The 22,939-nt window shown below is 33.8% G+C and overlaps 1 protein-coding gene across 1 annotated transcript in view; it reads left to right on the top strand.

The window, feature by feature from the left end:
- The window catches only part of Diaph2 (diaphanous-related formin 2), an 805,268-nt gene that overhangs the window by 340,541 nt on the left and 441,788 nt on the right, over window positions 1-22,939 (top strand). Inside the window, exon 20 of the mRNA XM_013033825.1 lies at window positions 22,173-22,274. Coding sequence (XP_012889279.1) covers window positions 22,173-22,274 — 102 coding nt within the window. The remainder of the gene's footprint in view (window positions 1-22,172; window positions 22,275-22,939) is intronic.

Raw genomic sequence — 22,939 nt, 5'->3', positions numbered from 1 at the left:
CTTTGAATATGCCGAGTGGTTCTATGATATTTACTTCTCTGTAACAATTTAAGAAACATTTCTTATTTTTAAAAGTATATTTTCATCTCTTCAGGGAATACTATAACTGAGATTTGTATTTATTGAATACATCATATGCTGCCATTTGTTAAGGTGTATGTATTGAAACATTACCTGGGATTTTTTTGTACTTCACTTTATTTTTATAGCATAGACAATGTCTATTGACTTCTTTTTAAATTGAGAAGCCTGGTGCAGTTCGGAGGAATGAATCACTTCAAGTTTGAATAAGCCAGTAATTATGTATAAATTCTTGACAGTATTAGTTTAATATCAAAAGTTTTACCATGAAAACAGCTACAGTTAAATCATATTATCCTAAAATTTATAGTACAGTATGGTGATTGTGTTCTAATAGTACTAATCAGCAGATTCTGTGTCTTTTCTACTTATAGTGTATGTATTGATATTCTCCTGTCTCATTCCTTCCTATTTTCTAGACGTCCATACATATTGTTAAATCTTTATCCTTTTTTCTTTTTCCTATAAGTGTATGCATATATAGGATTTTTGTTATTGTTGTTGTGGTCATTGTCATTATGTTTTTGCTCACTTTTTTTGGTATCTTTGGGCTTGAACTTAGCATTTAGACATTGTGCCTGAGCTTTTTGTGCTCACAGATAGTGAACCACAGCTCCACATCTGGCTTTTGGTATTTAGTTGGAGATAAGGCTCTCAGGGATTTTGCTGTGTGGGCTGATTTTGAATCATGATCCTCAGATCATAGCCTCTTGAATAGCTAGGATTACAGACCTGAGTCATTAGCAACTGGCTTTGCCCCATTAATTTTTGTGCCTTCTGTTTTTCCCATGTTTTTTACATGATCTGACTCTTTTAAAAGTCAACCTGCTTTCCTTCGTAGTGCCAGATACTCTAAAAACTTTTCTCATTCCTTACTCTATTCAATCAAAACTTATTTTTATAATCTGCTTATAAGAAAACAAAACAGTTTAATGTGTAATATAATCTATATAATTACAATAGGGTCAATTGGGTATGAGTCATAAATTATAAGTCAATGAGTTATTACGTTGACAGTGAATATTTAGACAGGTCAAGTGTCTCTGGTCTCTTGGTCAAGGAAAATGCCCCTTCACTGTAAACTATTGTATGATTTTTTTCATCCCCTAAAGAAGACTGCTTTGCTCATGTAAGAGAAAAGGCTATAATCACAAGCATTTCTTTCACCCTCTTATACCACTAATGTTTGCTTCATTGAGGCAAAAGTAACATCTATTTGCCATTCATATGAGCTGTTTACCATTTGTGTCTAATTACCATGTAGCACATAGATAATGCATTGCATTAAATATGTATCATCAGATTAACTTTGTTGTAAGTTGTGCTTGATTACAGTGCTAAACTCCATCCATGCATAATCATAGTTTGTTTTTCATGTAACATGGTTGTCTTCTCATGATAAAAACAACAAAAAACAATGAAGTATACATTAGTTTCCAGGGATTGAATTAACACCAGTATTATTTCCTTGATTATGTGCCAATATACTCTTCCTTACAAGACAATGAATAGATTTTAGTTACTTGAATGGATAAATGCCTTACTAAAAAAATAAATAAAACTACTTTTATTTAATCAACAAGATGAAGCTCAAATGTTATGGTTATTAATAAAAGTACTAATATGTCTGTGTTTTGAAGTTGTCAAATTTAAGATAGAAGCTGGGTGTCACTAAGTGGAAGAAACTGAAATGTCCTAAAATACTTAAGCAACACATAGAAACATTTAAAAGTACAGTGTATCTGAGGTTGTTGAGGAGCTTTTAATATATGCAATTATGAGTTACTTCCAAATAATGTGTACTCAATTTAGGTGATTGTTAGAATCATTTTTCCAGCTTTGAAAAGCTGCTTGTGTGTAATTTACCTTGATTTCTATAAAACTAGTTAATTCTAAGATAGCATTAGGATAAAAATAATTTGTAGAAAAATTTACATATAAAAGTTGACAAAGAAATGAAATTAGTAGTTACAAAAGACTGATTCAGAGGTAAATCATCTTTTTGGAGATATTTAGTGTATTGGAATGGTTAGTAAGTACAGAAAAAATATCATTTTGATAGGGAATGTATGTTCAGACTTCTGAGACATGTGTGAAAAATACATGATCCACATAGCATGTAGAGTATCATTATTGCAGAACCACTTTTATAGATGTTATTGAAAAGAGTTGATAGCTATGAGTTCAAAGTCCCATTCTTGAATATATAAAAAAATAACATCTTTATTTTAATTTACTCCTAATTAGTATTTAGTATTTCACTTAAAGTTATAGGCAACAGACTAAAGTAGTATTAATCATACTTCTAAATCTGACACTAATAGAAATAATAAATATTTTCATATCATATTCATTTTCTGGCAGATTTCTTGACACATTGTTTATACTCAACTACTTCAGAAGTAAAGTACTTATTAGGTCTGCCACTAGATCTTACTCTTTTAATTCTTTAATCAAGAAGCAAATGTATTATTGTATCATTGGTTTATTTTTGTAAATACATTGATAACTGTTTTAATGTAATTAGTTTCCTTTTTACCTTATGTATTTTATTCTATTGCAAGAAGGGATGTGAAAGACAAAGTGCTTTCTGGCACTAAAAGGAGCCTTAGCTCAGATTGGGCTCTTCCTTAAGTGGGCTTTCTAGAACAAACTTGAAGTGGGCTTTGAAGTTTTATTAGGATTAGGAAACTGATAGGGTGGACAAAGACTTGCAGTATATAAAGATTAATATCTTATTATTCTTAGTAAGTTCAGTTTTGTGGAGAGGTTATGAGAAGAATATAAATGATGATGAGTATGTTGGTCCAGATCATAGTGTAGAGACAAAGTGATCACAACCTAGTGACTTATTGACAGTCTCTTTTTCTCTCAAATGCACTTTATTTGTTCTTTGTAGTGCTTAAATGTTGGAATTGTAATGTCACACACTTTGCAATTTGCCACTTACTTTACTACTTCCTAATGCATTGACTTGTCTCAAGCTGACTCATTTCTCCTGTAAGCTTCAATCTTTGTGAATGTGGTAAACTACTTGTATGTCAAGCAATTAAGTTTGAGTATGGTCAGACTGTGTTTGGAACATTGCAAAACTTAGAGTATACATAATGTGGCCAGATGTCAACAGAGTAGATAATTGGGAGATAATAATTTCAAGTATAAAGCATAATGAAGATCTAAAATATGTCAAATGTAAGGAAAAGGGAGATGTAGGTGGCTAAGAATGTTAAAAATATTTTTTTAAATCCCTGTGGTAGAGAAACTTGTGTGGATCACTGATAAAGAAGTAAGAAAGGAGAGAAAAGAAAATGTACATAAGTTTTGCAGGTGTTACCTGAAAAATGGTTTGGAAGTCAGAAAAGAGGTCAGAATTGAAAACAGTGATTATTGGAGTTATTTATAAAGAGGTGCTTATTGGACAATGAGGACCATGGAAATTTTTCAGGCTCCTATTGAGAAACATTGACAAATTCAATGTCAATGACTATATTTCTCCAGATCACACACCTTGCAGGGACCAGATCAGTGGAAAAGGAGACATCTCAGGCTAGAAGCCAGTAGAGGAAAGTTATTTTCTTTAACTGATTCATAAATTAATGACAGTGATACAAATCATTGGAATGCCATGTAATGTTTTCATAAAAATGAACATTCTAAAACATTTAAATTGGCTTAACCCTATCCTCCTTTATCATTTGTCTATGGAGTAAATTCTAAATGTTTACCTGTAGCATTTTTGAAACCTACAGTTTGTTGTTTTTTTTGTTACCCTATAATGCAGTGTTATCTCTTTAAATTGCTCTGTCATTTAAGTAGTATTGTTTTATTTCTTCTTTCTTAATAAAATCTCCATTATAAAACAAACACATATTTTTAAAACAAATGATCTATTTATATAACTAATGATGTATTTATCTCTGGAACCCTGGTTCTCTGCTTATTACAGTTTTCTTCATGTTTTAAAAAGTATCATATGTTAGTTGTATATGAAGATTTCATTACAATATTTCCATGTATGAATACAATATATCCAAATCAAACTCATCACCTACCATGACTGTCCCTCATTTATTTCCCCCCTTCTTAAAATAATTTCAACAAGTTTCATTGCTCTATTTCCTTTCATGCATCTAAATTACTTTAACCATATTCACAGTACTTTACTCTCTCCATTTGCTGTCTCCCTTTTCCCTGTTAAACCTCCTTCCAACATAGCCTGTTCTTCACTGCCCTATCATTCATTTTCAAATGTAGTTACAGTGTTTTACTTTGATATCTCACTCATGACTATATTATACTTTATTTAGATTAACTCCTTCCTTTGCTATCTCTTTGTCACCCAATCTCTATTGTTGACAGCTTTCAGTGAGTTTCCTTATGCTATCTCCAAACATTTTAAAGGGACAAATGCATTCATACTGCTTTCTTTCCATTTGCTGTGGTTTCTGTAATTCTCCTTTATTCTATTCTCTCGCATTCTTCCACCCTTCCCGCTTTCCCTTCAGTTAAGACTCCCTCTCTATTATTATTATTTCCACCACCACCACTACTACTATTACTATTATTATATAAAATGCCCAAATTGTCCTCAGTAAATAGTATAGCTCCAGTATACCTCCTTCAGACCCAGAAACCACACAGATACCTTCTCTGTGATTGATAAATCTCTCTATGGTAATATTGTAGCTTGTCTCCTCCACCAAAGTTTTACATATCCTGTCTGTGTTACTTTTCTGAACTCTACTTGATTATTCATTACTGTACTGAATGCACTGTGTAGAATCTACAGGTTCCCATATACTTATGCTTTCCTATTTGTGACTTTAAATCTCAACACAGATGATGTGATTGATTGGAACTCATTCTTGAATACTGACAAAGTGATTAGAGTGAAGCAAAGGTCATCTCATCCATTCCCCCATTCCAAGCAATGCTATACCTTTGTCATCAAAGATAGATAGTTATCTATTGATTGTGCAGGGGAAAAAGATTCTTCAACTTTCCTCAATTAACCAGTTCTAAAGTATAATTACTCTTGTAGTCAGGAAGTTCACGCATGTATAATAGTAGATCTTGTTTTTGTCTCCTCAATCCATCTTTGTAATCATTGATCTATTTACGTGGCTATCGACCATCTATATTTTATGCAGGCTTGTGGGACTGCATGTGTTTGTGCACTTTTCAATGGTTGATGACCATAGAAGACAACAAGTATATTAATTAAAGTTATAATAGCATTAGTGTTATAGAATTTGAAAACATTTTTTTCTTAAATAACAACTTGCCTTCACCATGTTCATTTTCATAGTTATTTAGGGAAAATGAAACATTAACAATGACAGGAACCTCTTATTTCTCATCACAATGGAGTAAGTCATTATTTTATGACATGCTATTGCAATCTGAAAATACTTTGATCCATGAGCTTGTATTCTTTATTCATCTTTTATTTCTAACAGAATTGTTGAGTGCTTATTTTAGGGAGTGTTTGGATGATTTTTTTTTACATTTTGTTATCTTTTTTACATTGACTCAGGTTTTCTCTGACATTTGTTTGCTCACTTAAATCTATTTTTTAAGTCAGACATATTTTAAGAAACTTTTTAACTGCATATTTTCATTCTCTTCTTTGTCTGTTGCTGAGTAATACCAGTATTTCATTTATCACTTTGATTTGTCAACCTCACTGATTATTAGTTTACCAATAAAGTAATTGTAGATCAAGCTAATTAAATTTCTTATAGTAATTCTATTTTTTAAAATGGAAATATAGTTTTCACCCAGGGCTTTGCAAATATATCACTAGAGTCAGGGTTTAAGTACTGATTGAAATCTATATTTATCAAATACAATGAATGAAGCCTATTTATATTTTAAACCAGAACAGTGCTTTTCAAAAAATCTAATTAGGCAAGACGTAGCCTCAAGATCAGAAAAAAATGTTTTTTGTTTTTGTTTTTGCTTTTTTGTAGATTTAAGTCCTGGTGAAAATTCTTTTAAATTCTGGTTCTTTCATCCTATGAACACATTGGACCTAATGAACTGAGGTGATGTTAGAGTTGTTGAGGATTCCTTGCTATTGTAGAACTTGGAAAATGTCCTTTCTGTGTTTTTAAGTAAACTTCCAGGACTGTAAACTAGGAAATGAGATTTAAGGCTATATTGTTACCCATTCCTACTCTAACATGAGCTCTGAGTCTACTTCTCACTAGAAAACAATATTTCCCAGGCAATAGATATGAGGTAGAAAAGATAGTCACTGAGGATCTTGATATAATTCATGACAGAGACGGAAAACAATGCCTTTTCCCCCTAGTATAGTATTTCTCATTTTAAATATATATACATTTTCTTAAAGGGCACAGTTGTTGATTAGACATAGATTGAATGATTTATAAGCCTTTGCACTATCACTTTCTCTATGTTATATGTGAATGAGATAAATGAAAATGTTTCATATACATTAATTTTCACATATCTTATGCTTCCTACAAGTTCCATTTATAATTCCATATTTTCAGTTCCAGCAGAAATGTACCTAATACTAATCTAATCTATTAAAAACATACATCAACTACAATATAATGTAACCTAATATTCATGCTATACCATACTTACACATAATTATAACTTATAATAGCAGCTGAAATAATCTCTTCAAAACTATTTTTAGAGAGAGTCAGGAAAATATATTGAGGAGATTTTATGCTCTTATAAAAGCTCTGCAGTAGACAGAGACTTATTGTCCTACATATTTTTGTCCTATGTATTGTCCTTTTGAATATCTCAGTAATCACACAATAACTACATTTAAAAATGTTTGATGGCCGAGCACCAGTAGCTGTCGACTGTTGACTGTTGAAGAAACTGAGATCTGAGTATTACAGTTCAAAGCCAGCCTGGGTCGGAAAGTGTGAGACTCTTATCTCCAATTAACCACCACAAAACTGGAAGTGGCACTGTGGCTTAAAATGGTAGAGTACTAGCCTTGAACAAAAAAGCTCAGGAACAGTACAGAGTCCCTGAGTTCAAACCTCACAACCACAAAAACAAAAACATTTGATGAGTTCTTATAGTGTACGATTAAAGTACAGTTCTTTATCTACGGCATTATGACATTTCATTGTGGAGTAATGTGTTGTAGATTCTGGACATTGACCTGTATCCATGACTTTTACCCTTGAAATTCTAGTAGCATTTTCACCACAGACTGTGACAACCAAAATGCCTACAGGTTTTGATAAATATCCTCATAGGAACAAAGTTGTTTCCATTGGCAGACTATTGATCTACAATTACTTTCATTTCTGGAAAATAGTAAAGTGTTAGAATTTCAGAAGCTTTCACTTATTTGCTTTCATTTTCTATATTCATTACACACTTCATGACAGGTTTTGAAGATTTGGATAGTATATGTGGAAACAAAATAACCATATTTTATGTTTATAAAAAATCAGTTTTCCAGAAATGTAAAGTACTGATGTGAAGCTCTCATTCTGACAGGCTGCATTCTCATTAAACTGAAAATACACCTAGTCAAGCATTATTTAAATTACAGGCCATAATTGTTTTTCTGCTGTGAATACAGATGAATCATGCATTTGTGAATAGGATTTTTGCCTTTATTACTTTTTATGTGGGTTTTTTTGTTTAGCATTACAGCTTAATATTATTGAATGCATTGTGTGACATTTGTAAAAGGTTTTTAAAAATAAATATATCATTTAAGTAAGACAAATAATCCTAGTCAATCTGGGATTGCATCTCAATTCATATGATTCTCAGTTCACTGACTTTCTTTTCACCCCCAATGTTTGACCTATATTTCTTCCTGCTGTATGGAAATGGGTGACTCAATGAAATTTACTGTTCAAGTAGAATAAATATTGACCACTAAAGGTCTAAAAACTAAACATTGTGGACAGTGTCTCATTGCAAAACAGAGTAGGAATTATTCTTTAATAGAGTCTTCCTATGTTAGTAGCTATTAAAAATATCTTTTTTTTTTTCGTTGGTTGTGGAGCTTGAACTCTGAGCTTGGGCGCTGTCCCTCAGCTCTTCAGCTCATGGTGAGTGCTCTACCGCTTGAGCCACAGCACCACTTCTGGTTTTCTAGTGGTTTATTGGAGATAAGAGTCTCACGGACTTTCCTGCCCTGGCTGGCTTTGAACCATGATCCTCAGATCTCAGCCTCCTGAGTAGCTGGGATTACAGGCATGCGCCACCAGTGCCCAGCTTTAAAAATATCTTTGTTGATATCCATTATTTATGTTATATGGTAATATTATTATAGTTTGGTGCCAAGGAATATACTTTATTATATTTAAAGCAATGTAAGGAATATTGAGTTCCATTTCTGTATTAATATACATCATTTTATTAAATTGAGACCATAACTCTACTACCACTAAGATTATTACTGATTGTACCCCATATGAAGGATTTAGTATGACAGAGCCATTTAATGAAGTAAATTTTTTCAGCGATGTGAGAGAAAGAGAGTAAATATTTTGGCTTTCATTGTTTAATTTTTGTTCAATGCGCATAACTGAATATTGTTTTCCTCACAGGAAAATCAAATATGTCTGCCTTTCTTTCTTGAGTGCCATGACCAATTACCACATAATCTCCTTAGGATTTCTACTCTTCCTTGTTCTTATTTAAAATACTAAACTTTCACTATATAGTGGTCAGCAATATGTTTTTGGTTTTAGTCACTTATGCCCTATACATCATTGGAAAATTCCCCTTTTCCCCCCTCTTTAGATTTATGCTAATAGAAGGAGCAAAATATATTCTTATCGATTAAGTTGCTATGAACATTAAAGATATGCATATGTTAAAACTATTGCAATTTTTAAAATGATGAAAATAGAATACAAATGTAGATATTTCTCTTGGATATATATTTTTTGCTAACATCTTTCTTTTGCTAAACTCTTACCTAAAGATGAACTATTTAAACACTCATCTATCACTTCAGAAAACATACCTAGTAGAATACCTATTACTTTTTGTTGTGTCAACTACATACCCACTTTCTTGTTTTCCTCCCTGAGTTTCAACCATATTCAGAGTACATTCTTACTGACTGTTCTACTGAAGGATTCTGTAAGCTATACTTTTACCTCCCACTCTCATAGCACAGTATAATAGATCACTTTTCTATTGTTACTACCTATTACTTGGCTTTTTTTGCTGATAGATGGTATTCTACAATTTGAACCACAACTCCAGTACAGTATTTTGCTGCACAATTGGAGATGGGGTCTTAGAGACTTTTCTGCCAGACTGGCTTTCAACTGTGATTGTTTGCTCTTAGCCTCCTGAGTAACTAGGAAACAGGTGTGGTCCCCCAACACCTAATTTACCTGGTCTTTTTGTCTAGACTACCACTTTCAGGTGCTAGTGGGTCATGCCTGTCATCCTGGCTACTCAGGAGCTTGAGATCTGGAGATTTGTGGTTTTTAACCACCACAAAACTGAAAGTGGCACTGTGGCTCAAGTGGTAGAGTACTTGCCTTGGGCTAAAGAGCTCAGGGACAGCTCCTAGGCCGGGAGTTCAAGCCCATGACAGACCAAACAAACAACAACAATGACAACAACAATGTCTAGCTATGTAGCTCAGGCAGCCATCCTTCTGTGTTTCAATCTGAAAGATAAGAAGATTTGTAACACCATGCCTAGCTGATTTGGTGTTTTTCTTTTCCTTTTTTAAATACTTATTTTGAACCTGTTAGAGAGGACCTCTGTATAGGACTATGTGTTAGAGATGAAAACCTAGGCAAAACTTACTGATAGATTTATGAATTTCAGTTTCTTCATTATTTAGATTCATTTTTCCTCAGTTTTTGAAATGAAATCCTAGAGGTAGTGGTTTACACCTGTAATTCTAGCTATGCAGGAGCTTGAGATCTGGAGATTTGTGGTTTTTAGCCAGCCAGGGAAGAAACATCCAAGAGACTGAATCTCCAAATAACCAATAAAAAAGGGTCTGTAGTGTGTCAGCTGAGTACAGAGCTGTTAGTTCAAACTCTATTACAGCCAAAAAAATAAAAAAGAATTTTCAAAATTCTAAGAATCATTCTAATATCTTTTATTATACTAAAATCTTTGTGAAAGTAAGCAGAATGGTTCTACTTTATGCCAAACAAGATTTACATGAAGTCATGATTAGTACTTAGTTTTTCTCCCATTCATAATTGTGTCACAAGTGAATTCTCTGAACGTTCTTATACACAGAGTGGTGAGTTTTGTACTTGTCTATAATCTCCCTAGATCTTAGTCATTTATATTAGAGATTATAGTTCAGCCAGGACACATGGGTGATCTTCATTAACCTAAGTGCATACTAGCTCTGTGATTGGCCTATTATGTTCAACAAGAACAACTGTTGAATGGAATTTATGGGATTTGTGTGTGATATATAATTTTAGAAACAAAAAACGTATGCAAGGCACCAGTGGCTCATGCCTGTAATGCTGGCTATTGAGGTAGCTGAGATCTGAATGTTGTGCTTTGAAGCCAGCCCTGACAGGAAAGTCTGTGACATTCTTATCTCCAGTTAACCATCAAATACCAAATGTGAAGCTGTGGCTCAAATGGTAGAGGGCTATCTTTGGGTTAAAAATTCATAGAGAGCAGCCAGGCCAAGCATTGTGCCCGCGCATGTGCACAAACACACACACACACACACACACACACACACACACACACACAGAGAGAGAAGAAACAAAGATGATGAAACCAAAAAACATAGCAATTCGAGATGAAGAGATTTTTCCATGAACAATGGGAAGCATTACAGACAAAGAAACCATTCTTATTGGCTGCCCTAAATCTATGAAGACTATCCGAAATAGCATAAAGAATATGACTTCAACAGAAAGCACGCAACATAAATGTCAAAGTTATACTTCCTCTTAGAACATCAGAGTTCAGTTGTCTATAGAAGGTTTGTTGCTGCATAAAGGGCAACTTGGGAATGGGCAGACATCCCTTTTCTACATTGAGCATGTAGTCTTTTCTTACCAAGTCTCTGCAGAAAGGGCTACTAGGTCAAATGCTTCAAGAAGATAGGCTCTCAAATCATGGTAACTGATGACTGAGTGAGCAGTCACATAGAAGTGACTAATTGGAGTGGGATTATACCTAAACTAAAGCCAGATTTTCATTAAATGTGAAACTCTGTTTAACCAACATAAAATCCTTCATGAGATAAACAACAGATTTCTTTACCCTTTATGTCAATTTTTTTGTGGAATTTGGCATTTTCATTTACTTCAAGTCTTCTCTACATGTAATCCATTCTTATTCTTTGTGTTTGATGGGAGAGTGGTGAATATTTATAAATATACATGAGCTTGTTCTACTAGTTGGGAAAACAATTTTGGAGGATTGAAGGAGGACTGTTACTGGTTTTCTGTCTGTTAGACACAGAAAACTCTGGGCCAAGTATACTCTTATGGGTTATTTTAATAGATAATTTGAATATTGCTTTGAGGGCTTTAATGTTGTGAACAAAACTAGATTTCAACTTTTGTGTAGAATTTCCTTAATTTCTGTTAACTACCATTTTTGTACTAATGAGGATGCCTAACAGTTAAGTCTTATTCAATATTATCCATTGTTTATTTTATTCTTTTCAAACTCAAAGCCTGGCAAGTGTGAGGACCTGAGCTCAACCTCCAATACTACAAAAAGTATCTATTCCTATTAATGATTACCATCTGGAAATATATGAGATATTTAGAAAAGTTCTACAAAATGCCAAATAATATTTTTCCTTAAGTATGAAAACAACAATGGTTCTCTTTCAAGGTGTGAGAAGGATCAACATTTCAAATTCTAAAGTTATCCTAGATAGATATCCTCACTGCTGAGTTAGAATTCCTCTTTGGAATGGCAATGACCCATTGTATTTGTTTGTGGCATTTTGCCATGGGCATGACAAAGTGATAACTAATAAAAGAAGAATGAAAGGTAAATAAAATATTGTACAACTGTCAATTCTACTAAAAATCTATTATACATCTGACATCAGTTTGACCACCTATAATTAAAATGCATTTTATGTGTTTTTGAAATATGTAACTTTATAATACATGTAATTTATCTAATTTGTAATACAAATCAATAATTTGTATGTGTTATATCTTGGAAGAGTTTATTACACTTAGATGTGGGTGCACATATTTCCTGTGCTATCACAATATATTTTATAAGTATACAATGTAATATAAACAAAATACCAAAAGAAAGAGCATCAAAGGAATACTTTCATAATTACCTTTTAGATTAATTGCATATCACGTAAATATTTTCAGAATGTAATACATTTGTGATCACAATAGTCTCACATTAGTAGGAATTAAATTCTCATGTACAATATACACAAAACTTTTCCTTTTATAATTGTAGAAGTTGCGAGTAGATCTGTGATCTCAACTCAGCACCTTAATATCAAGTTAGGACACTGAAGAATCTAATTGAACTTAAATTGAGAATTGTTTAGATACCATGTCATTTTTGTAGTCCAAATTTTAGGTGTAGGTATTTAGTAGGAGGATGGAATCTAAAGGAAATTTTACCAGGAAGATGTATCAGAACAAGGACTGGAAAGGTAAATGTTGGTTTGGAGGCCAGTCCTATTTACTGATGGGGACATTTAGAGAAGCTAATGAAAAATAAGAGGTAGGAAGAGTTGTCATTGAGAATTGTTCAGTTTCAGTTAATGATGGGCCATGTGGGAATATCCATGGGAAACATGAAACTTAAGGATTAGTATGAATGGTCATGTTCCCAGTGCAGGATTTCTTAAGTAAAGGAATCAAGTTGAGACACATACAAGAGTAAATTAACTAAGCAATGCGTTTAATGAAGGAAACTAAAGTATGCCATAAAGGGAAATGGGCTGGAGCTTGGTTGTTCAAAAGAACAAACACACTGACTTTGGTATCGATTTCCATTTTTGTTGGGCTTAGGGGAAGACTTTCTGGTAACCAGTGGGCCAGTGTTAGTAAATGGAGGACTATGAGTTGGATTTTTTTTTTTTTGTTACCTAAAAGACAGGGATGTGTCTATGTGCAAGGTCGATTTCCCATAATTTTAAGTGTATGTATGAGATGAGATGCATGAAACCCTAAGTAGGGGTTTTACTAGAAAGGTGAGGCTAGAAACTCTAGTTTCCACAATGAATGTGCCACTATACGATTTGAACCTCCTTGAAGTTTTCCTTCCATATAAATAGGGTGAATGCCATTGGTTTATTGGTGAGGAGATAGAGCTCATGAGTGTTCCCCTGTAGCTGATTTACCAATCTCAGGACTGGAGATGCTTATTTGACTTTGTGGGAACTGAGATGATAACTGATCTGGGAGAATAGAGACTGAATATAAATCTGAATGTTTACTCTCAAAATTTTGAATAAAAGTGTTTTTTAGGGGAATAGGGAGATAGTGGGAAAAAAAACTTGGAGAAAATGAGGGAGGGGGTAATACTGTTCGAAAAAATGTACTCAATACCTGACTTATGCAACCCTTTTGTACATCGCCTTTACAATAAAATTTTTAAAATGCTTTTATTGAGCAAAAGTTTCCCTAACTGTGCCAAGTTAAAGGTTAAACAGGTAGGCAACCTATAGAAGACTGCCTGTTGGAACAATACAAAACACAATTATTACAGTTCAAAGGAATTTTCTCATCAATTTGCCAATGTTTATGTGTCCTAAGGAGTGATTTTGGAAGTATTATTCTATGGAAAACTAGAAAATACTTTAGGCTGGGATACTTTAGGCTGATCAGTCAACATTTTAATATAAATGTGATGACTTAGAGTTGCAGAAAGATTAGGAATTTCAGATCAGAAGGACAAAATTGTACTGTCACTACTTGATTGGAAGTTTATATTGTCTCAATTAGAACACAAAGTACTGCTGCTTGTATGGAAATTATGCTGTCATGGGAACATACATGACCTCTTTGGATCTGTACTCTTCCAGTGGCTGAAATTATCATAGCCTGCTGTGGGGATAGTCACAAATAGGCACATATAGGCACATATCTTGGCTGAATGGAAGGATGAAATCCAAAATTGACATAGAACCGAGTTCTGGCCTCAAAATATTTGCTATTTAACACAAAGAAAATAAGCATGCATGAATGTGATTTAGCACTACTATACACACATGTATATAACATGTGTGCCAAATGGAAATGTTGAAAAACTTGTGGTTTTCTACACAAACAAAACGGAGAAGTGTGTTAAAGTGCTAAAGACTTAGTCAAGACATTTTTTAACACTAACAGTTTATAACGAGACAATTTGAAGTAATATTGGTATCTTTCTCTTTACCCCTTTCTTTTCCTTCCTACCATTTCTTTTCTATTCTTTTTTTAAGTGCCTGTTTTTGTGCTTAAACTTAGTGCCTGGGCCCTGTCCCTGAGCTTTTCAGCTCAAGTATAGTGCTCTACTACTTTGAGCAACAGATCTACTCTCATTTTACAGGTTGCTAATTGGATATAAGAGTCTCACAGACTTTTTTTGCCTGTGCTGGAATGTTACTCAATTATCGGTTTGCTTTTAATTATTGACATCATCATAGGTATTTATTTTTGTTTGTTTCTTGTTTGTGAAGGGTTTTTTTTGGTACTACTCTGGGTGTTTGAACTCAGGGCCTAAATGCTGCCCTGAGGCTTTTTAGTTTTACTCAAAGCATGTGTTCTATAACTTAAGCCACAGTTCCAATTCTGGCTTTATTTTGTGGAGGGAAGTTTATTGGAAAGAGTCTTACACAGTTTTCTGTGCAGGCTGAATTTGAACTGCAATTCTTAGATCTCAGCCTCCTGGGTAGCTAGGATTAGAGGCATGAGCCATCTACCTACCATCTTTCCATCTTCTGTGCATCATTCAGATATAAAATACTGTAATAATATATTTTAAAAAAGAAATACTGGGTGCAGTCCAATTATGTGGGAAATGATAGACTTAATCGGAATGAACCTAACTCTCCTACTACTGATATGACTTAATAAGATATAAGACAAAATATAAGTTATGTTTTGGCAAAAAGGAAAGGGCACTGAGGTTCAATACCTTTACTTAAGTAACCTTTATATGTGCAATTAACCTTTAAAGGAAATAAAGTTTTGGAAGCATTATAGAGTAATTGCAGAAATGTAAAAAGTAGTTAAAAGCCTGTGGTGTGTTAATAGAAATTCCTTCAGGTAACACTGACAATTATCCAAAAGTGAAGTTGTGATGCATAAAAGATGAAGGAAAATCTTTTCATTTGCTGACTCAGTTCCTGCTTTTTCCTTTGTTGTTTTCTTTGTGAATTTCAGCTCATTGACATTTTGTAGAATAAGCTTTTCATTGTGACTCTGAATTGATCTTTACTATACCAACTCTGAAATATTGGGGGTGGGAGGACCTAAAATGATAATTCATATTCAGCAGAGGCAAGGAGAGGGGGAAATGAAAGATAGGATTGGTGCCTTGAAACTTTACAGAATCCTTGCCCATGAACAAATATTTTGTCAGAATCTGTTGTATTTAAGAATTTGTAGTTTCTAGCTTGTGCGTCTATGAATGTCTTTTCACTTAGAGCACACATACAGGGTGTCTGAATTATAAACTCACCTTTGCAATTTATTTACAGTTCAGAAGTAGTCACAATGTCAGTGACGCATTAAATTCCAGATCTATGTTAATTTTTTTCAGTACAGAGTCCTTGAGCAATGCACATTTTACAAATTGCAGCTTGATCCTCATCAGTTCGCATGTGTTTTTGTGATTTCTTTTCTTTTCTTTTTTTTAAAATTGCTGTTAGCTCATTGTAGGACCTCAACTTTTTTTAAAATAAGTTTTTTATTGTGAAAATACTGTACAGAGAGGTTACAATCACATGGGCAAGGTAATGAGTACATTTCTTATCAAGTGATTTGCCCCCGCCTCCCCAGCCTAAATTGTAAAGTTCGTTAAGTTTGTTTTTGGACATAGCATCTTATACATCTCATTGTTAAAATGGGTCCACCTGTATCCCTATTTAAACAATTTGCTTTTACCCTTCCACTCCCCAAATTATACCAACATCAAATGCAGTGAAAATAGGACCTCAACTTTTTTTCAAAAGCCCCCTAGTGGTTCCACTGGCCTCAGAGAAGCTTGTGTGCATAGTTCTCAGATGAATATTGTCAGCTTCCATGTAACAGCTGCAAATGATTTACCTCATTTCCTGTTTTGAACAGCTTGTTGGGGGCAGCTGTGTGTGGGGACAGGGAAAGAGTTCAGTGGCTTTGGTATTTCAGCCTTCTAAATGCCAATTATGTGGAAACTATATAAATCTGATTTTCTAACCCCCACAGTTATTTTTTGCAGTGCTGGGGCTGAAGGTCTAGTTCCAAGGCACGTTAGGGGAGCAGGTGCTCTTCCATTGGCCTAAACCCCACCCCAGGTTAGTCCTTCTGTATTCTAATATATTTGATTAGATCGGTATGAAAGCTCTCCTCTCCTCTTGGCAGGGCTGGCATTTGACAAGGTGAGGCGTAACTAGGTGGGGCCTGGATACCAAAATGCAGCTTTTCTTATTCAGCTAAGCCTGTCTGCTTTTTCTGGCTTCCCTTCCTTTACAAGCATTTTCTCCTAGGAAGCTCCTTAGTCCATCACACAGATAAAATTTAGTCTAATTCCTATGACTATACATGTAAGCCTCAGTTTCCTCCTTGTAACCCTATATTTTCCCACTTTCCCTTTTGATATGCTTTTGATGAATAGGTGAAAGAGAGTTTAGGCACTTGCTTCCCCTCCCTTGCCTCCTCCTTCCTTCTGTCCTGTGTATTTATAATTCTTCATCTTCATCATCTTCTTCATCATCTTCCTTTTTCTTTCTTCTGTTTAGGAATTTATAGGCATGATAAGATACTATTATCCAGATAGTGGAAGATTTTTGTCTACCAAGTTCATTATGCATGTAAAAAAATCAGATGTTTGTGAACATTGGCTACCATGGCTAACTGCAGCATGGGATTCTTTAGGAAATTGTCTCACTGAAGCATCATATACTCTAATAGTAATCTGTGTCTCTACATATTTCATGAAGTGAGTTTTATTCTTATTATTATTTGCAAGTTGAACCTACTGAACACTGGCAGTTATATAAATGTAGAAGTTCCTCATAAAATAGAAGCTAGATTATGAATAGACCTAAACCTACTGAGTGTGTTAAATATTTCATATAGTTGAACAGAGAAAGAAAAGCTATGTCACCTCCCCTTGAGGAGCCTGCATTGAGAGTATGAGTTAACAGATATCTATAGCTAGAAGTAAAGTAAAATAACAACAAAACATTTCACCTTCTGGGCTAAAATTCTATTTTAGACTCAACTCATTGCATTGTATTTATTTCACAAAGTTAAAATTGAGATAGTTTCAGGTAGGTAGGATTAACTTATCTCATAATTTTAATATTATTCCTACTCTTTCTAATTTTGTTTTAGTGAAATGTAAATTATTCATGTTACCAAACTGTTTGTTTTCTTAATGATATAATTTATTTTTTAAAGCCACTAGCAGAAACATTTACAAAAAATATTTGAGTAATGCATCCAAAATAATTTACAAAAATGAAAGAGTACCTTGGTAATTACTTACCTTCTTATTCTATAAAAATATCATTCATAAATCAAATTAATAAGTGCTCTTGATTTTATTTGAATATATTCATATGATGTAGTTTTAGCCATATCTTTTTCTTCTAAGCCAGAAGCATGGTATTCCAAAAAAATTGTTCAAAGACAAAATTAAGTAGAAGGAAGCCAGGAGCTGGTGGCTCATGCCTGTAATCCTAGATACTCAGGAAGCTGAGATTTGAGGATTTGTAGTTCAAAGCCAGTCTAGACAGGAAAATCCATGAGACTCTTATCTGCAATAAGCTACTCAGAATAAGCCAGAAGTTGTACTGTGGCTCAAATGGTAGAGCCCTGGCCTTGAGCACAAAGTGCCTCAGGGATAGAGCCCAGGCCCTGAATTCAAGCCTCAGGACCAGAAAAAAAAAGTGGGAGAGCTAATTAAAAGATACTTACATTGGGGTATATTACACTTGCTTTACTAGTAATTTATGTTGGCTACCCTACTTGTATTTTTATTATGAAAAGCCGTGTGACATAAAACTTAGTATTTTGCCCATTTTAATTGTAAACTTTAGTAGCATTAAGTTTATATTCCGTAGCTTATGAGCAATAGCTCTTTATACCCTCCTCACAGCTTATTATGTCCATCCTAATTTCTGTGTCTAAAATATTGCCCATTCCAGTTATCTTTCATAAATTGAATTCAACCATATTTGTCCCTTTGAATTTAATACTAAGAAAAATGCTTTCAACATTTATCCTATTGTAACATGCATTTAAATTTCTTTGCTTTATGACCAAAGAAGATTCTGTGTCTGTGTGTCTGTGTGTGTGTGTGTGTGTGTGAGAGAGAGAGAGAGAGAGAGAGAGAGAGACAGACAGACAGACAGACAGACAGACAGACAGAGAGACAGACATGCATTTGTTGATGGATATATTTTCCGTGTTTTGGATAATAAATCTTGATGCTATGAACATTTATATAGAGTTAGTTCTTTCGTTTTCATTTTTAGGTATATTGGAATTCTTCAGAGAAACAGAAGCAATGGCCTATAGATTTTTTGAAAAATATATATTATGTATGAAATACAATATATTGAAATATCATACAAGTATAAAGAGATTCATTATAAGCTGAGCAATTCTACCACTTTCTATTTAGAAACTGTAGCTCAAGGAAAACCTTTGTCATAATTATAGACTAAGTCCTGTGTCTTAAGGCCTAAGAATCAAGGGAGCCAATGGTAAAAATCTTTAAGTCCAAAGACACCTTAAGCACACTGGCAGGAAATACGGTGAATTCTTTCCTTTTTTTTTTTTTATTGTGAAAATTCCGTACAGAGGGGTTACAATTGCATGGGCAAGATAACAAGTACATTTCTTGTCAAGCATTGTTGCCTCCTCCTTTGTTTCCCCTTCCCATCCCTTCTCATTATCCCTCCCCACTCGATCCTCCCCCCCCCACCAAAGTTCTAAAGTTCGTTTTTCGACATCATGACTTGTACATCTCATTGTTGCAATGGGTCCACCTGTATCCCTATTTAAACGATTTTTTTTTCCCTTCCCCTCCACAAATTGTACCAACATCAAATACAGTGAAAGCAGGAGTTATACCGTGGGGGAGGGACATACAAAGCAACAAAGAAATTATCTTATAAATATGTTAGAGACAATTGCATTAAAAAATATTTGAATCCTTATCTTGGGGGTCATTTCCCTAACATCAACTTATCTGACCTTTTCTGCTTGACTCTGACATACACTGGTTATTGTAAATAAGGGAAACCATGGGACCTATGTTTCTTTGGGCCTGGCTTACTTCACTTAATACTATTCAGGTCCTCAATTGACTAGTGTCCACCCAGATATGGAAGAGGACAATTTATTGTATTGAGTCTACAAACTCAAATTCTAACCTGATACAGGAATACCCTTGCATACAAATCCAGAAATCATGTTTAAGCTCAGCTCTTGGCCATGTCACCATGACAACCATAATAGTAGTTTTAGAAGTACATAGGCATTTGGTAGGTTCAGCTCTGTTTAATTTCGGAGTTACGATCAAACTATTTTCTGTGATGGCCAAACTTTTACATTCTCTCTCTCCACCCATGCAAAAGAGTTCCAGTTATCATTTCCTTGCCATTGATATTGTCCATTTGATGTATAAGAGACAGTCCTAAGTGTAAAGTAATATTTTATAGGTGCTGTTTGGATAGTATCATAAAATGAATGAAATGAAACTTATTTTTTCTTCCTTATTATATATACCCAAAGTTTGCTTAATTTATATATTTGTGTGGTGTGATATTTATGGACTGACTAGTGTTTTCCTCCCTTAAGATCTTATCCAAAAACAAAATTATTTTTCCTTTTTCCTTAGTAGTTTGTAAGTTTTTTCATTATGTGCCTAATTGCTTTTTTTTAGAATCTTCAATATATAATGGATATAAGTGGTGAGAGCAGGCATCTTGTTTTCTTGTTTATCTTGGCATATAATCTTTCAGTCTGTCTCCATTAAGTATGATGTCAGCTGTAGTTTTCTTATATATGACCTTTATTTTGTTTATAGAGCTTCCTTTAATTCTATTTTATAGTGTGTTTTCCCAATTAAGGATGTTTGATTTTTATAAAGTGCTTTTTCATAATCAATTAAAATAAGTGTGTGGGTTTTGACTTTATTAATGTGGTATAATGCATTAATTAATTTTCTTTATTCAATCACACTTCAATTCCAGTGATAAATCCAACTTAGTCTTCTGTTTTACTCCGCAATTCCATTTGTTAGTATTTTTTCAAAAATTTTATATTTGTGCTCATTAAAGATATTATTATTCTTTTCTGGTGAAGCTTTGGATAGGCTCATATTGGCTTCACAGAATGAGTTCAGAAGCTTCCTGTTTCATTGAGTATAAACACTTTTAATTCTTTAAATTTTTCATAGAATTCACTACTGAAACCATTAAGTCCTAGCCATCTCACTGTTCAGAAGGTTTTGATTACTGACTTATTCTGTCTCAGTTTTTTATAGGTCTATAGCAATTTTCTACTTATGAAATTTTTCATTGTTTATATATGTCTAGTCCATTTTGTCTATGTTAACTAATTTGATTATGTACCCTTATTCACAATCTTCTAATTTTACATCTGTGTATAAAACTAACAGTAATAGATTAATTTTTAATTCTAATTTTAGGTATAATAGTCATTTTTTTCTTTGTTAGCATAAACTGCCTTTTATAAAATAGTTTTTTTCATGTCAACATGTGGATATAGATTTCTCCATCATTATAAAGTATCTTTCCTTTCTGTCTCTTCATTTGTTTTTCTAATACTAGGTCTTGAATTCAGAGGCTATGTACTATCCCTGAGCTTTTTTGTGTTCAAGTCTAGTGCTGTACCAGTTGAGCCACAGCTTACTTCCAGCTTTTTGTTGTTAATTGCAAATAAGTGTATCATAGACTTTCCTGCCTGGGCTGGCTTATAACCTCAATTCTCAAGATCTCAGCCTCTTGAATAGCTAGCATTATGGGAATGAGCTGTTCGTGCCGGGTCATTTCTTTTCTTGTAAAAAAAAATTATTATTAAGTCTTCAAACAAAGAGGTTCCAGTTCATTCATAACAGCTGATCTTAACCAATGTCACTCCTTGCGTCACTCTCCCCCTGCAGTCCCTCTCCAGTCCCTGCAGTCTAATTTTTTCAGTTTAATTTTTACATAATATACATAGAAAATAATGACTGTATCTGCTCACCCTTCACCCCTCCATTCATGTATCCCCCATTACTTCCTCCATTAAGCAAAACAAACAAACAAGAAAAACCACTTCCACTTCCACTTCCTGATACTCATTTTGGTAAACAGTTCATTAATTGTTCATAGGAATTACACCATCCTACTCTTTCCTTAAGTGTATAGTCCTTAAGTCGGGTAGTTTGTGTCTATATGCACAGAGCATTGTGCATGCTATCGTGTGTATTTGTGCTATAGCTTTAACTTACACGTCTGAGAGAAAAAAATGTGCTACTTGTCTCTGCACATGCTGGTACTAGGACTTAAAATAAAGGACTTGCAATTTTGCTCAGCTTTTTCATTCATTGCAGGTATTTTACCACTTGCACTATTTCTCTACTTCTGGCTTTTTGCTGGTTAGTAGGAGAGAGAGTCTTGTGGATTTTTCTGTGTATGCTGGTTTTGTATTTTGAACTTACAGATCTTGAGCCACTGGCACCAACCTTATCTTGTATTTACTATGTGTGTACTATCATATGGAGTGAACCAAATGAATTTGTACATTTTATTAATATTTTATTGTAGCTCATTTTTGGTGATTCTTGGGAGATACTTTGTACTATAACATAAATCCAAACCAAAATTTGCTATACAAGATAATTGTGTTTAGAATTGTTAATGTGTATATCCTAATAACAAACCACTAACCTTCTATTCTTTTATTTCTTTTTAGAATCTTGTGAAGCATCTTCCTGAGCAGAAAACACTTAATGAACTAGCGCAGCTGAAGAATGAATATGATGACCTCTGTGAGTCTGAGCAGTTTGGAGTTGTGGTATGTATTGAATATGTAGGACCACAAACTTAGCTAGCAGACATAACTTGTCAGAACAATAAAAAGAAAGACATTTCAGGGGCTGGAAAGGTGGCTGAGTGGTAGATTGCTTGCCTTGCATGCATGAGGCTCTGGGTTTGATTCCTCAGCACCACATAATCATGAAAAACCAGAAGTGGTGTTGTGGCTCAAGTGGCAGAGCATTAGCCTTGAGACCAACAAAAAACAAAACAAATCTTGCTGGAGGAAAGACATTTCAATTGATGATGTGTTTTGCTACTATGTATCCACATAATTAAATGCAATATTCCTTAGTATATTATTATCATATTAATATACCTATTATATTTTTGTAGTGTAAGAATGGCAAAATTAATTTTTACATTCATAAAATGTGACCAAATATTTCATAGGATCTTTATGGCCCTTATTTTAATTGATTATCATATGCAAAATAATATGTACTATTGTGCTAATTTTGCTTTTATTAGATTTCAGCCACGAAACATTTAGTCTAAAGTAAAAGAGCAATATCTAGATAAGTAACAAAATACTGGGGACTATTTTCTGTCCTATATTTTGTGATAGAAAAAGCACAACTCTTTTCAGATTTCCTATAGGATGTCATTAATTGATGGAAAGCTTGCAATGTACAATTTCAGCTG

This window comes from Dipodomys ordii, unplaced genomic scaffold (assembly GCF_000151885.1).
Source record: "Dipodomys ordii isolate 6190 unplaced genomic scaffold, Dord_2.0 Scaffold178, whole genome shotgun sequence".
In the NCBI taxonomy this organism is placed as follows: domain Eukaryota; kingdom Metazoa; phylum Chordata; class Mammalia; order Rodentia; family Heteromyidae; genus Dipodomys; species Dipodomys ordii.
The sequence above is the reverse complement of the archived record's forward strand: the minus strand, read 5'-3'. Positions and strand labels throughout refer to the sequence as shown.